This window comes from Ruditapes philippinarum, unplaced genomic scaffold, assembly GCF_026571515.1.
Source record: "Ruditapes philippinarum isolate M1 unplaced genomic scaffold, ASM2657151v2 ctg5272_1_1_1_1, whole genome shotgun sequence".
Taxonomy (NCBI): Eukaryota; Metazoa; Mollusca; class Bivalvia; order Venerida; family Veneridae; genus Ruditapes; species Ruditapes philippinarum.
This window is the reverse complement of record NW_026859831.1, coordinates 36,574-50,795: the sequence shown is the minus strand read 5'-3', so window position 1 is coordinate 50,795 and position 14,222 is coordinate 36,574. Positions and strand designations below refer to the sequence as shown.

The window sequence follows — 14,222 nt, the reverse complement described above, 5'->3', positions numbered from 1 at the left end:
ACAATATGATCGTGGGGACAATTTGATGCTGGTGATTTACAGCTGTTAAACAATGTTCTTGCGAAATTATTTTGAGATCAGGCTAGCAGTTTCTTTTGCTTGCCTCAACAAACATTTTCCTGTCAAGATAAAAAAATAAAAAAGAGGGCTATGATGGCCCCAATATTGATCACCTAAATATAAATAAATAACAAGGAACAAGTAATATTGTAAACTATAAGCGAAAGCAGATTAAAATCTAAATCTTAAACTGATATCATAAAGTTCCTATTTGTCTCTGAATTAGTACATGTGTCAAACATTACTGGTTGCTTTTGGTAAAGGAAAGCAAAAATCACTGGTTGCTATACAAAATCAATGGTTTCCTTCCAAGTCACTGAATGCTTTGAAATTTAATGGTAGATTCACTCATTGCTAAGAAAAGTAAATGTTTGCTATAGAAGTCACTTGTTACTATGTAAAAAGTCCATGTTTGCTATGTAAGTCACTGGTTGCTACTGAAATTTACAGTTTGCTATGAAAAGTCGAAAGCTGCTATAAACTCACTGTTGCTATTAGTCACTGGTTGTTATGGAAAGCAAGCAGGTGCTATGAAGAGTTGATGGTTCTGATTGAAAATCAATGGTTGCTATGGAAATTCATTGGTTGCTTAAGAAGTCAATGGTTGCTATGGAAAGTCTATGGTTGCTTTGCTTACTATGGCAAGTGACTGAATGTTATGGAAAGTCACTGGGTGCTAAAGCAGTTTATGGTTGAAACTGAAAGTGGTTTGCTATGGAGGTCACTGGTTGCTATGAAAGTCAATGGTTACTATGTGAGAAACTGGTTGCTATGGGAAGTCACTGGTAGCTATGGAAGTATATGGTTGCAATGGTTGCTATGGAAATCAATGATTGCTATTTAAGTCAGATTGCTTTGGAAAGTATATAGTTGATATGGAAGCCATGGTTAATATGATACACAGTGGTTGCTATGGGAAGTCACTGGTTACCATGGAAGTTGGTTGCTATGGAAAGTCACTGGTTGCTATAGAAGTCAATGGTTGCTATGGTGCTATGGAAAGTCACTGGGTGCTATTTCAGTCAGATTGCTTTGGAAAGTCAATAGTTGATATGGAAGCAATTGTTGATATGATACACAGTGGTTGCTATGGGAAGTCACTGGTTACCATGGAAGTTAGTTGCTATGGAAAGTCACTGGTTGCTATAGAAGTCAATGGTTGCTATGGAAAGTCACTGGGTGATTTTTAAGTCAGATTGCTTTGGAAAGTCAATAGTTGATATGGAAGCAATTGTTGATATGATACACAGTGGTTGCTATGGGAAGTCACTGGTTACCATGGAAGTTAGTTGCTATGGAAAGTCACTGGTTGCTCTGGAAGTCAATGGTTGCTAAGAAAAGTCACTGGTTGCTATAGAAAGTTAATGATTTGCTATGGAAACCATGGTTGCTATGAAGTCACTGGTTGCCATGGAAAGTAAATGATTCCTATGTAAGTCACTGATTGCTATGGGTAACCACTGGTTGCTATGGAAAGTCAGTATTTGCTATTGAAATGTATGGTTGCTATTAAAATCAATGATTACCATGGAAGTCACTGGTTGCTATGAGAAGTCAAGTATAAGGAAAATCCCTGGGATTGGGCCAATTTTCACTCCAGGACTAAAATTTGAATAATTTTTGTTGAGGTTCACCTGACAATGTATATTGCCTCTTGCAGTTTTCAATGAGTTTTTTGGAACATTTACTATATAAGGAAAAGCTATGATATAATTTGAACAAACTAAGAACAGGTCTACAAGATAATGTTTCATGTAAAAATGCCAAGATTTAGCTTTTTTGGCTGCATCTTACTGAATATTTTCTCCTGACAATGTGCAACTATTCACAACTTCATTAATTTGAGTGATACAGAACCCATTGCCACAAATTGTACAATGGTCGAGCATTAGAGTAAATAACAAAAACTTTCGAAAATTGTTAAACTAATTTATTCAATTATAAAACCATAAACATATTACATGTGTTGACTAAATCATTGCATAAATCAGAACAATAAAAGTGTTTCACTAAAAATTGATAGTTTGGAGTATTTTAACTTTTATCAATAGCAACAAGTCTTGATTGCTTATCTGAGGTTCATTGGCTCATGCCTTTTCATAGTGTCATATACTGATTTTTTCCTAATCTTTAAAGAAATTTCCAATCAAACTGAAATATCCCCAATATCAAGAAACAAATTTGTTGAAGTTCACTCCCGTACCATAATAGACAGATGTTTCCTCACATTCTATTGTCAATTTTATTTTATACTGTATTTGTTACAATCCAGTTGATATTTGCATTGGTAAAATTAAACAGTGTCGCAAAATTCAAAATGCTATGAAAGAGGTTTCAAAAGGTACAAAATAATTTTCCAAATCAAACAATTTTCCCAAACTGAGCTAGGTACATTTTCCCAAACTGGCTACGAAAAAAGCCTGAAATTGCAAGAAAAGTTTATAATTCTTCAATGCAGAAGTAGTTGATTGGGCCAGTTGAGGCATGATTAATTTAACTTTTGTAAAGGTCCACTAGAAAACAATTGTGCTAAATATCTAGGACAGGATAGAACCTATTTTAACCGGGTTGTCATTTACAACAACAAGGTAATGACACAACATGCCAAATATCTTAGCTCAAGCCAATTTAGCAAGTTGATTAGAAGTCTACTAGGCCAATCTAAGTTCTGGGCAATGTAGTTTTATACATGAAAATCTACCTGTTTTTCTATATAAGATTGTAATGTCTGCTATAACATAGTTACTGGACAAGCATGGGTAGAGAGATTAAACAACGCAGCCGTCTGGTTACTAAATCTATTTACTAAGGATCCTACATAGAGGTGATGCCAGGTGAATTTAGGTGGGGCTTATCAGCTAGTGGCTAATACTAGCTGACCAATAGCGAGTCAATATATTACATAAGTCAATGTTAAAACAAGTACAGGGTAAATTTTGACCCTGGGCACAAAATTTTTAAAACTATGGAAGAGTGATGCTACATGCCATAAAGTCCTCTGGACATTTTTAAATATTTCTAGCTCCTGTGACCTACATGTGCGCGAGACTTTAATTTATATTGTTTTTGTAGGGGGCCATTTAAGAAACATTCTTGTGCAGTTTGGTCAAAACCAATGACCAAGTTGTACAGGAGATAAAGTGTAACAATGAGCAAGAAGAACTTGCCATCACAAAAGCCCACCTTTGGGTCTCTAGGCTAAAAACTGTCATTAAATTAAATGAACATAAAATTTGCTGAATCAGGGTCTATCAACTTAACATTAATCAGTATTGATAGCTTTATAATAACTTAATGATTTCTTCAATGATAAATGTATTAAAATTTTTACAAACATTTTTTCTTCACAATGTAAGTTGATTGCCACTGAACGGGTCAAATTACCAGAATAAATTCCAATATTATTGGAATAGAACATTTCAAACAAGTGCAATACATTTGAACATACATGGTATGACAGATTTGCGATTTACATTCATTACTAGTCAAAAAATGTAATATCAGAAAGGTAAATACGATATGAAATATTAGTAAAAACTAATTTGCAGGGGTAAAATAATATCTTTTTTTCCATACACTAATCATTCGAACGATCATGTACGTACATGTACAATGTATATATATATATATCATTTATCTATCCTCTAATAAAAGCATGAATGCAACAGTAATGAGTAATCTATGATATGGCTTAAAGACCTATCTCATATACACTGTACTTGTACAGTCATTCCATAAACAGGATATATTCATCATTGAATTCAGCATCAATAAAGCAGCAGCAACAATAAATGAACAATCTATGAGGCCAGTTTATTTTCAAACAGGTAACCCCATAATACTCATGATTCTTAATACAATATATAAAGAACAATATTTGAAAGTAAAATAATGAACACAATACAATATTATAATTATATAGCACGATATTAGCAAGTTAAATAATGAACACATAGTAGATGCATATAGCACTATGAAAGACATCAAACTTCTATCACAACACATTTTCTATAATGTCAGGTTCTTCTCTTCTTTACAACAGGTTCCTCATCATCCCCCACCCACTCTTCATCACTGTCCATCATAAACTTCTCAAGGTCATCATCATCTTGACCTTCACCTTGCTTTGAACTTTGACCTTCAGACTTTAACATACAGTCATTACTTCTGTCACTGGTCTTCATATTTTTCTGTGGTGAGAAATATTTGAACAGGCCTGATGGTTTATTGTCTTTTGGTGGGGTACACAGTGCATGAAATGTTTCTATATCTTTAGCAGGTGATGTATACTTCAAAATACTGGACTGTTTTAATACTGAAAAGAATAAATTAACTTTTGATTTGTTTACATAAACATATATATAATGTTTATATAATTTTCAATATTCCCTAGTAAACAGAAATAGACATATTAAAAAGCATTCAACATTACCATAAATCAAAACCATTATCCATCCAAGATAACAAATATGAAATATAATATTTTAACATCACGATTATAAACAAACACAACCAATGTGTGTTAGACCTCTTGAATTAAACTCAAACAGTTTTTTCTCCCTCCCTCTTATCTCTCTATTGAATAAACTTTTTTCAAAATATATTATACAAAGACAGGGCTGCAGATAACAAGCGTATTTGCGTAATTACCCAATTAGAATGTCAAAAAACGCAAAAGAAATAATAACTAAGGGTAAGAAAAAGTAAATAAATTCTTATTCATGCAAACTACATTGGAACAGGTGCGTAAAGACGTAAGTGATACTTAACGCCGTACATCAGGAAGATCATACTGTTTCAGACTGTTTTAACCTTTAAATTATATAAGGCAGCTTGGAAATCTCCTAGGCAAATAAACCATAAAGCATAGTAGTAAGTAGCTTTTTTATTACTATACAAAACTTACAACAGTCTACAATGAAGGTCAGAAATTTTGGGTAAAATACATGAACTCGTGCTTTAAAACCCAAATTGGTTAGAAAGGGGAGGGTAAAAAATACAGAAATAACTCAAAGAAAATAGAAAAACCCCAATAGATCACAAAACAAGGGATACCTTTCTTTGGTGTCTTTTCACTATCAAGTTCTTCATCACATTCAACAAGGGAAGTAAGTTCATCATCACAAAATGACTCTTCGAGGAATTTAGTTATCTCCTCTTGTCTTTGATCCTGGAACAAGTTAATATATTTCTACATTTCAGTCCTATGAGACCCAATGTTTATCATATTTTATAGTACAGTCAAACCTGTGATAAAGAATAATGTTATTCTCTGCAAATAAAGGCAACATTTTGATAACCTTTCATTAATAACATGGAATACAGTAACCTCAAAATAAAGACCATTTGTCTATAAAGACCATTACTTGTCTCTCCCTTCAGTGGCCTTTATTCACAGGTTTGACTGTACTACAAAAAAAAAAAGCATTTTTAACAAATAAACACTCAAATGTCCTTGTGGTTAAAGCCCTACCACAACTAAAAACTTGACCATTTATTATCATAAGTCCTACCTAGTTTACAAGACTAACTCGTGGCATGGTTACTGTCCTGTGAAGAATGGAATCTGTTCATAAATAACTAAAGTAATAGCTGAATGGGAACTTACAATACTTAAATGCAGAATTTAACTCTGACCTTTAACAGAGAACCTGTCTTCTGCTGAGAAAATACAATTATACTTCATATATCTCATTAAGAAAAATCATTTATTCTATTGCACTCTCAACGAGACTTTTTTTTCAATGACCTTGTAAACACAATGTCAAATCACATTTTTTCATTCTGAATAATGTCAAACAACTTTTTTTTAATTTTAATCATTCTGCTTATGGAAAACTAAATGTGTTAATTTGACCATGAAGGTCAATGACAAAGGGTAAAGGTCATATTTACATAAATAAAAACGAAGCTTTTGGCCATGCATATGTTTGTCTATTTTATGGAACCTATAGCTTATAAAAGGATACTATTTAGGCTAATACAGAAGTTGTCTGCAGAACAATAGACAGGACAATATGCACTTCTTCAGTTGTCTGTGTAGAGTATGAAATACTATTATCTCTTAACTGATGCTGACACATGATGAAGGACATTTTTGGCGTAATCATCTACGATTGTTCTGTATAATTACACTCAAAATTTAAATGAACATTTCTCTAAGACTACTTACAACATAAAATGTGATAATGTAATTGCTATAAAGAACGTACCGTAAGTCTTGTAGTTTCTGCGGAGGAGAAGTTGTCCTTTGAGAGACCTGCTTTACCGAGAACATCTAACTTCTTCTGTATCATAGGCCTATACGTTACGACATAAAAAATATATTTTTCCTTATCATGCAAAAAGTAACCATATCTTGAATGTCTCAATTTACACTGTGTTATTCTATTCATTCATATATATGCCATCTATTATAAAGTTATGTAATAAATTCAGTTTTTTAACTTAAGACAGCCATTTAATGAGTTGTGAATGAACAAGATTTTTTTGTTACTCATTGTTATATTCACTGTTTTTTTTTCTTTTTAAGTTAAAGGTATGGTTCAGTAAAATCATAAGTAAAGCTTTTGGTTTATTTCATACTAAAGTCTGCATCAGAGAAGAACCAACAATAATCCTTAAGTTTGCTGCATAGCTTCATCACATGTACAAAATCCCTGCCAGGATTTAAACAAACAGCAGTTGAGGAAAGCTGGATCTTCGTAGCTCACAGACACTAATCAAATATGCTGGATTTTCATAAATTAATGATGTAAATATTAACTCACAGGCAGAAAATAAAACCTAAATATTCTACAATTTATCTCCCCTTTTAAGCAATAATAACAAAACATGTGCTTCATAAAAAATCTAATCAAACATTTACAATGTATGAAGAAAAGCTACATAGTACATTTCTTTTGTCTTTTTCTTTTTTTTTTTTTTTTGCTTAGATTTACCTAATAAAACACATGATAAGTAGTATGAAACAATTACCAAATATGGTCATCTGAGGTTCCCCTGGCAACAAGATACTGGACATTTACCATATCCTGTTGACCAATCCTGTGAGCCCTGTCCTCAGCTTGAACCAATATCTGGACAAGAAAATTTGAAAATAATATTGCATGTGATTCTGGTGGAAAATTTATACTTTACCTTACATACACACGTGTGAAAAATTTCTAACCCCTCCATTTTTTTTAAAGAACATGTACTACATATATTTCAGAGCACTAATTACATTGTATCTAAAAGGGGACTAGGGCAACAAGTCCTAAGGTAGGGAATATATGTTCCATTTTTGAAGAAGTCAGCTTTTTAGTCAGATCTACAGATATTATTTTGAGATTGAAACCAAGTTTACTTCATTATGGCTTGAAAGCATAAATTCATAATTATATTCTGTTTTCAAGTAAAGAAATAAGACACAAAACTTTCCATATATACACTGCTTAACTTGTCTGTTCCCCTTTAAAAGTTTTATCTATTTTTACATTCGCATCTCCCAACAAAACAAGAGATCCATGATGGCCCTAATATTGCTTTGCTCACCTGAATACTCTCCATGACAAGAAAAAAGTTATATTGTAAACTATAAACAAAAGCAGATATAAAATCTAAGGAACATTCTTGCTTACTTTTAACAAAATTGGCCTATTGGTATAGGAGGAGTTGTTGTTTTAAGAGTCTGACGCCATTTTTTGAAGGACACACAATGGACGCAGAACGATCACAAAAACTCACCCTTGAGCTCTTTGAGCCTACGGAGTGCTAAAACATTTTAATAATAATTCACATTGAAGTATGTAAATTATTTATTTACCCCTGGATTCCAGAAGAGCTCAGCAAAGACAACAAGGCAGGCTGATGAGAGATTAAGCCCAGCATTGGCTGCAGTTATAGACAGTATAGCAACTTTTGTCTCCTCGTTTAACTGAAACTTTTTACACAGGAAATTCCTCTGCTCCGAGATGGTCTTCCCATCTATTCGAATATAGTTTGAATTAATCTGAAAAAGGACAAACATGTGTATCTGAATTAATCTGAAAAAGAGCAATCATATAATTTGAATTAATCTGAAAAAGAATAAACATGTGTAATTCGAATTAATCTGGAAAAAAATAAACATATATAAGTTGAATTAATCTGAAAAGGAACATACACAATTTGAATTAATCTGAAATAGAATTAACAACAACAAAAATAGAAGTTAATTTTGACATTTTATCTAACATTCTAAATTTTTACTTCAGTGTTACATGGTATCAAATTTGTCATTTCTGAATTTAAAGTGATGAATTACTGCACCTACTTCTGAGAAATCTACATACAACCCATAAGCTGTATAAATTTTCAAGTCATTTTCAATGAAGAAGATAAAATGTTTTAAGATATATTTACTTTAGATTTAACACTTTCTTCTATTCCGTCCAGTACATCACCGTGGTGTGCAAAAATTAGGAACTTTTTCTCACTGTCCAATAAGTCTTCAACATATGACCTAAAATAATAAACAAAATAAAAAATAATAGTGTTCAAGAATATAAATCTACATGTAGTTATTCAGATAGAATTTGAGCATTATTTTAGATTATTAATTTAACAAAAAAAATTCTAACATTCTCTCTTTTGGGTGAGTAATTTTAAATTTTACATTTTCACTTAAAGATTTATTCGAGTTAAAGCAACATATAACAGATGTAATATTAAACTAGGTCACATTTTCGACAACAAAATAAAACAGAATCTGCATAATTTTAACATTCATAATATATTTATCAATTCTATGTTTTGTTTGATTGGGTTTAATGTCACACAGACTCGGTATAGATTATATGGTGACATTCCAGCTTTACTGGACCACCAATGTTCTATAAGCTAGCTGGATAGCTTCCTCACATTAATGAACCCTAAGTTCCTGTCGGATTCGAATCCACAGTGGTGAGGGGCAAGTGGTTTGAAGTCAACGACCATAACCACTTGACCACAGATGCCTCTAAATGCTATTCAATTCAATCACTAATTTTGTGTCAAAGATGGATGAATATATGTATTCAGAAAAACACAAACAATTAAATAACACTCACTTTATTGCCTTCATCTTAGCTGTACCGGATTTATGGAAGAAATCTAACAATGCCCCTCTTTCCTCCATTTTCTGAAACAATAAAATACTCAGTGTCACATGTGCATGTTAGTATAATTTTGTGAGTTAAACTTGAAATACTCACAGACTAATCTCTATATCTATACAATATCATTTCTTAGAAAAAAAACATTTTTATGTGAAGTTTTCAGGGAGATTTTGCATCATGCAATTCCCTTTAAATCAACAGTGGACATTTCTTAATGTAAAGAAGACAAAGTAAATTGCAAAAATTTTATTGTTTAACTCTTCAAATGCAAACATGATGGGATTATCCTTTTTAGGGACAAGAAAAAGTTAATCTGAAATTAATTTGATTTCTTTTATTCTTTCTTTACATTGGTGGAATAAGGTTGTGATGCAGCAATCTATTTTTATCTTTGTTTTTATTCCAAAAACAGTTAAAGTTTTATATAGTAAAAAACCTATCATTCATACAATTTTCTGACAGATTCTTAGAAATTTCTCTCAGGCTAATATTGGATAATTAACCAACAAAAACCTCTGGCAATGAAAAGTTCTACAGGAAAACAAGAGAGGGCCATGATGGCCCTGAGGTCGCTCACCTGTATAAAGGCACCCGGAGCAGGGCCAGTTTAAACCCCAGGGCTTTTACTTGAACAAACTTGGAAGACACCCATTAGAAGATGTTTCACGATGTTAAGTTTTTACTACACACATATAATGAAAAACAATGATCTACCCCCCTCCTTCTGCCTCACTCCTTCCCCCCCCCTCCCTGGCAGGGCCAATTTTAACCCAAGGGCTTTTATTTGAACAAACTTGGTAGACACCAAAGAAGATGTTTCATGCTAAACATCTAAGTTCTAGCTCATTGGGTTTTTTTAAAAGAAGATTTTTTAAGTTTTTACTATACACATATAGTTAAAACCAATGACACCCCTGGGGCAGGGCCAATTTTGACCCCAGGGCTTTTATTTGAACAAACTTGGTAGACAATTACTAGAAGATGTTTATGCTTAATATCTAAACTCCAGCTATTTGGGTTCTTTTCAAAGAAGATTTTTTTGGTTTTTGCTATACAAATATAAGGAAAATCAATTACACCTGGGACGGGGCCAACTTTGACTCCAGGGTTTTTATTTGAACAAACTTTGTAGACACTCACTAGAAGATGTTTCATGCTTAATATCTAAACTCCAGCTATTTGGGTTTTTTCAAAGAAGATTTTTTAAGTTTTTGCTAAATACATAATATTATAAGGAAAATCAATGACCCCCGGGCGGGGCCAATTGTGACCCCAGGGCTTTTATTTGAACAAACTTGGTAGACACCAATTAGAACATGTTTCATTCTAAATATCTTAGCTCTAGCTCTTCAAGTTCTTTAAAAGAAGATTTTTTAAGTTTTTACTATATGCATATAGGGAAAATCAATGACCCCCTTGGGTGGGGCCAATTTTGACCCCAGAGCTTTTATTTGAACAAACTTGGTAGACACTCATTAAAAGATGTTTCATGCTAAATATCTTAGTTGTAGCTCTTTAGGTTCTTTAAAAGAAGATCTTTTAAGTTTTTACTATATGCATATAGGGAAAATCAAAGACCCCCTTGGGCGGAGCCAATTTTGACCCAAGGGCTTTTATTTGAACAAACTTGGTAGATACTCACTAGAAGTAAAAGTTTACGGACGGACGACGGACGGACGGACGACGGACAGACGCCGGATGAAAAGCGATCACAAAAGCTCACCCTGTCACTTTGTGACAGGTGAGCTAAACAAGAGCTGTCGGTAGGACAGCAACGCTCGACTATTCTAGTGCTTGATAGTAAAAAATAATGCTTGATACAGTTACCTACTCCTGTTTACAGGTTGGGGTCATGATGGTGAACAAGTGTGCAAAGTTTCAAAGCCATATGTCAATGGACTTTGAAAATATTTGAACTATTACAAAAACTTTAACGTAAATTCTAAGTCGAAAAAGGGGCATGATTCTGTCAAAATGCTTGATAGAGTTACCTCCTCCTGTCTACAGGTTGGTGTCATGATGGTGAACAAGTGTGCAAAGTTTCAAAGCCATATGTCAATGGACTTTGAAAATATTTGAACTATTACAAAAACTTTAACGTAAATTCTAAGTCAAAAAAGGGGCATAATTCTGTCAAAATGCTTGATAGAGTTACCTCCTCCTATCTACAGGTTGGGGTCATGATGGCGAACAAGTGTGCAAAGTTTCAAAGCCATATGTCAATGGAGATTGAAAATATTTGAACTATTACAAAAACTTTAACGTAAATTCTAAGTCGAAAAAGGGGCATAATTCTGTCAAAATGCTTGATACAGTTACCTCCTCCTGTCTAGAGGTTGGGGTCATGATGGTGAACAAGTGTGCAAAGTTTCAAAGCCATATGTCAATGGACTTTGAAAATATTTGAGGTATTACAAAAACTTTAACATAAATTCTAAGTTGAAAAAGGGGCATAATTCTGTCAAAATGCTTGATAGAGTTACCTCCTCCTGTCTACAGGTTGGGGTAATGATGGTGAACAAGTGTGCAAAGTTTCAAAGCCATATGTCAATGGACTTTGAAAATATTTGAACTATTACAAAAACTTTAACATAAGTGGTTACGCCGACGCCGACGCTCGGGTGACTACAATAGCTCTACTTATTCTTATCGAATAGTCGAGCTAAAAATGGTTTGATTTTCTGTATATATAAAGTTTGTCTACTACTCTAACCTTTAGGTTTCCACTAGCCATAGTACTGGAAGCGGTCTTCAGATCTTTAGTGATCTTAATGGAGCTTGGGTCTAGTAGAATCATCTGACGTATCTTATCTGGCAACTCTGTTAGCACATCTTTCTTTAAACGCCTGAAAATGTTTCAAATATAATATATTTAATTATTTAATTACATGTATGTCCTATTTTATAATTATAATTTCTCAGCATACATACAAAAAAAACACATAAATAAAACACACTAAATAAGATTTATGTGTTATGCTACATATGATATTACTATTTGTGGCGATAATACCTAGATACGAATATGTCAAACAAGGAATAGAAGGATTCCTGATTGTGTGGTTTCAAACACAGTCAGGCACAAGACATTGTTACTTGAACAAGAAAGCTTGCACTGATTTCTTAACATTGTCTAGTTAAAGGATTGGATTGGAAAGTGTGTCTGTAAGTTTTTAGACTCCTACACAATCATACTGTAAACTGATATTTATATTACTTTTGTTTAGGCCTACTTTTGTTATTTCATTAGAAAATGCACATCAACTTTGAATGTGATTTCATATACAAGTGATAAAATGTGTTGTTATTTGCTTTAAAGCAGCACGCCTCCAGATTCATGTCAATTTTCATGAAAATTTTAGAAATGTATTTAAAAGTAAAATATTGTGAGGTGTACAAATAAAGTAATTTCCATAATGCAATTGGCACTTACAATCCAAGAAAATTACCAAAAAGTGATCAACATAATTATGCAAAAACAGCCCTTACTGCGTTAGTAACGCAGTAGAAATATGGTGATAAAATACTGCAGAATTTTAAACCGCACTTAACATGGATCTTGAATGTTTTTACCTTTCTTAAAATGTATATATTTCTCAATATTGATTTTCTTGAAATATTTTGGCTCATCTGGAGGCGTGTCATATCTGATGCTTTTGACAACTTAAGCCTTTAATATAAACCATATATTTTATACCTATGAAATTGTTATAATTGTATCTTATTTTTTAAATTTTTTTTTATTTTATTTTTTTTGGGGGCTTAATTTGGAAATGATACAAATTATGTTGTAATAAATATTTAATCATCACCTAATCATAATTTTCTCTTCAAGAACAATCTGTAACTCTGCCATGTTTGAAGATCCTGAGTAATCCCATCCCCATGGTAACTAAAATACAAGTAAATGATAACACAATAAATTAGGTAAAGTTGACCCATTGAAGAACAACATATCAAGCAATAATAATCATGTAAAACTTGAACAAATTAAATAAATCTATCACTTTGAGATACCTTCACTTTCAGACAAAAAACTATGTTAAAAATCATATTTATTTTTATACACATAATAAATTGCTAAGATTTCCCAAGATATCAATTTTAATACATGTAATTATAAATGAAACCCTATTCATCATCATGATAACTAGTAAAACAGGTGTATCCCAGGAATGTAAAGGTTAAAGGTTATTTATTATGCATTTTCATTCACATTGTATTTAAATACAAACCTTTGTTCCCGCACAATATCTCACACCGAAATCATGGAACTTGAAGAGATATGGACACACTGCATCAATCTGAGTGAACAGTTCAGAAGGCCGGGATAAAGCTGGTGTGCCACTCAACAACAGTACACGCCGGGCGTTCTGAAATGTACGAACTGAAATTGTATATACCGGTATAAAAAAATTATTGTAGGATGACAAGGTGAATAGCACATTAGCCAAGACCAGAATTCTTCATATGTGTCATGGAATGCAAAAATGGGGTTTCTTGACCAAATTTTTGATTTTCACTTTTTTTAATTTTCTAAATCTATGAAATATCAGAAGTAATTCCTGAAAATTTGAAGGTCGTGTCTTTCTTATTTACAAAGATATACATAATTTTGTGAGTATGGTGTCCAGTAAGTAATTAAAAATACACATCAAAATCTTTGATCTTTGAGATGTTTAAAGGTGCATGAGGAAAACAACTTTTGAAGCTAAAATGAATTTTGTGAAAAAATTGTTTTATGTTATTAAAGTTAATAAATGTTGTAGAATATTTTTGGAATACAGCCACCATAATTAAAGCATCATTTACATTATGTTGCCTAGCAACGGACCTATTCCTGGTTTCTTTCTGGCCTTTTTTCGTGTAAAAAAGTTATGTGTGCTAGGTTTATTTTATAACACTTGCAAGTATCAATAAGAAAATATATTCTTCTTTCACATTTGCAAATGGTTCTATTGCATTTCTACAGTGTTAACAGGACATATTACTGTTGAGAGATATCATAATACAACTTCAAAGAACTAAACACAGTGTCCATTT

General features: G+C 32.6%; 1 protein-coding gene across 3 annotated transcripts in view; it reads right to left on the bottom strand.

The window, feature by feature from the left end:
• Window positions 1-3,852: 3,852 nt before the first annotated feature.
• LOC132758051 (SWI/SNF-related matrix-associated actin-dependent regulator of chromatin subfamily A-like protein 1) overlaps window positions 3,853-14,222 on the bottom strand; it is a 32,897-nt gene continuing 22,527 nt past the window's right edge. For all 3 annotated transcript variants that reach the window (XM_060749567.1, XM_060749566.1, XM_060749568.1), the window contains exons 8-17: window positions 13,415-13,552; window positions 12,992-13,071; window positions 11,893-12,025; window positions 9,132-9,202; window positions 8,446-8,545; window positions 7,868-8,053; window positions 7,039-7,139; window positions 6,273-6,360; window positions 5,116-5,230; window positions 3,853-4,375 (exon numbers count right to left, since the gene is read on the bottom strand). In XM_060749567.1, the coding sequence (XP_060605550.1) occupies window positions 4,077-4,375; window positions 5,116-5,230; window positions 6,273-6,360; window positions 7,039-7,139; window positions 7,868-8,053; window positions 8,446-8,545; window positions 9,132-9,202; window positions 11,893-12,025; window positions 12,992-13,071; window positions 13,415-13,552 (1,311 nt within the window). In that variant the 3' untranslated portion in view covers window positions 3,853-4,076. The remainder of the gene's footprint in view (window positions 4,376-5,115; window positions 5,231-6,272; window positions 6,361-7,038; window positions 7,140-7,867; window positions 8,054-8,445; window positions 8,546-9,131; window positions 9,203-11,892; window positions 12,026-12,991; window positions 13,072-13,414; window positions 13,553-14,222) is intronic.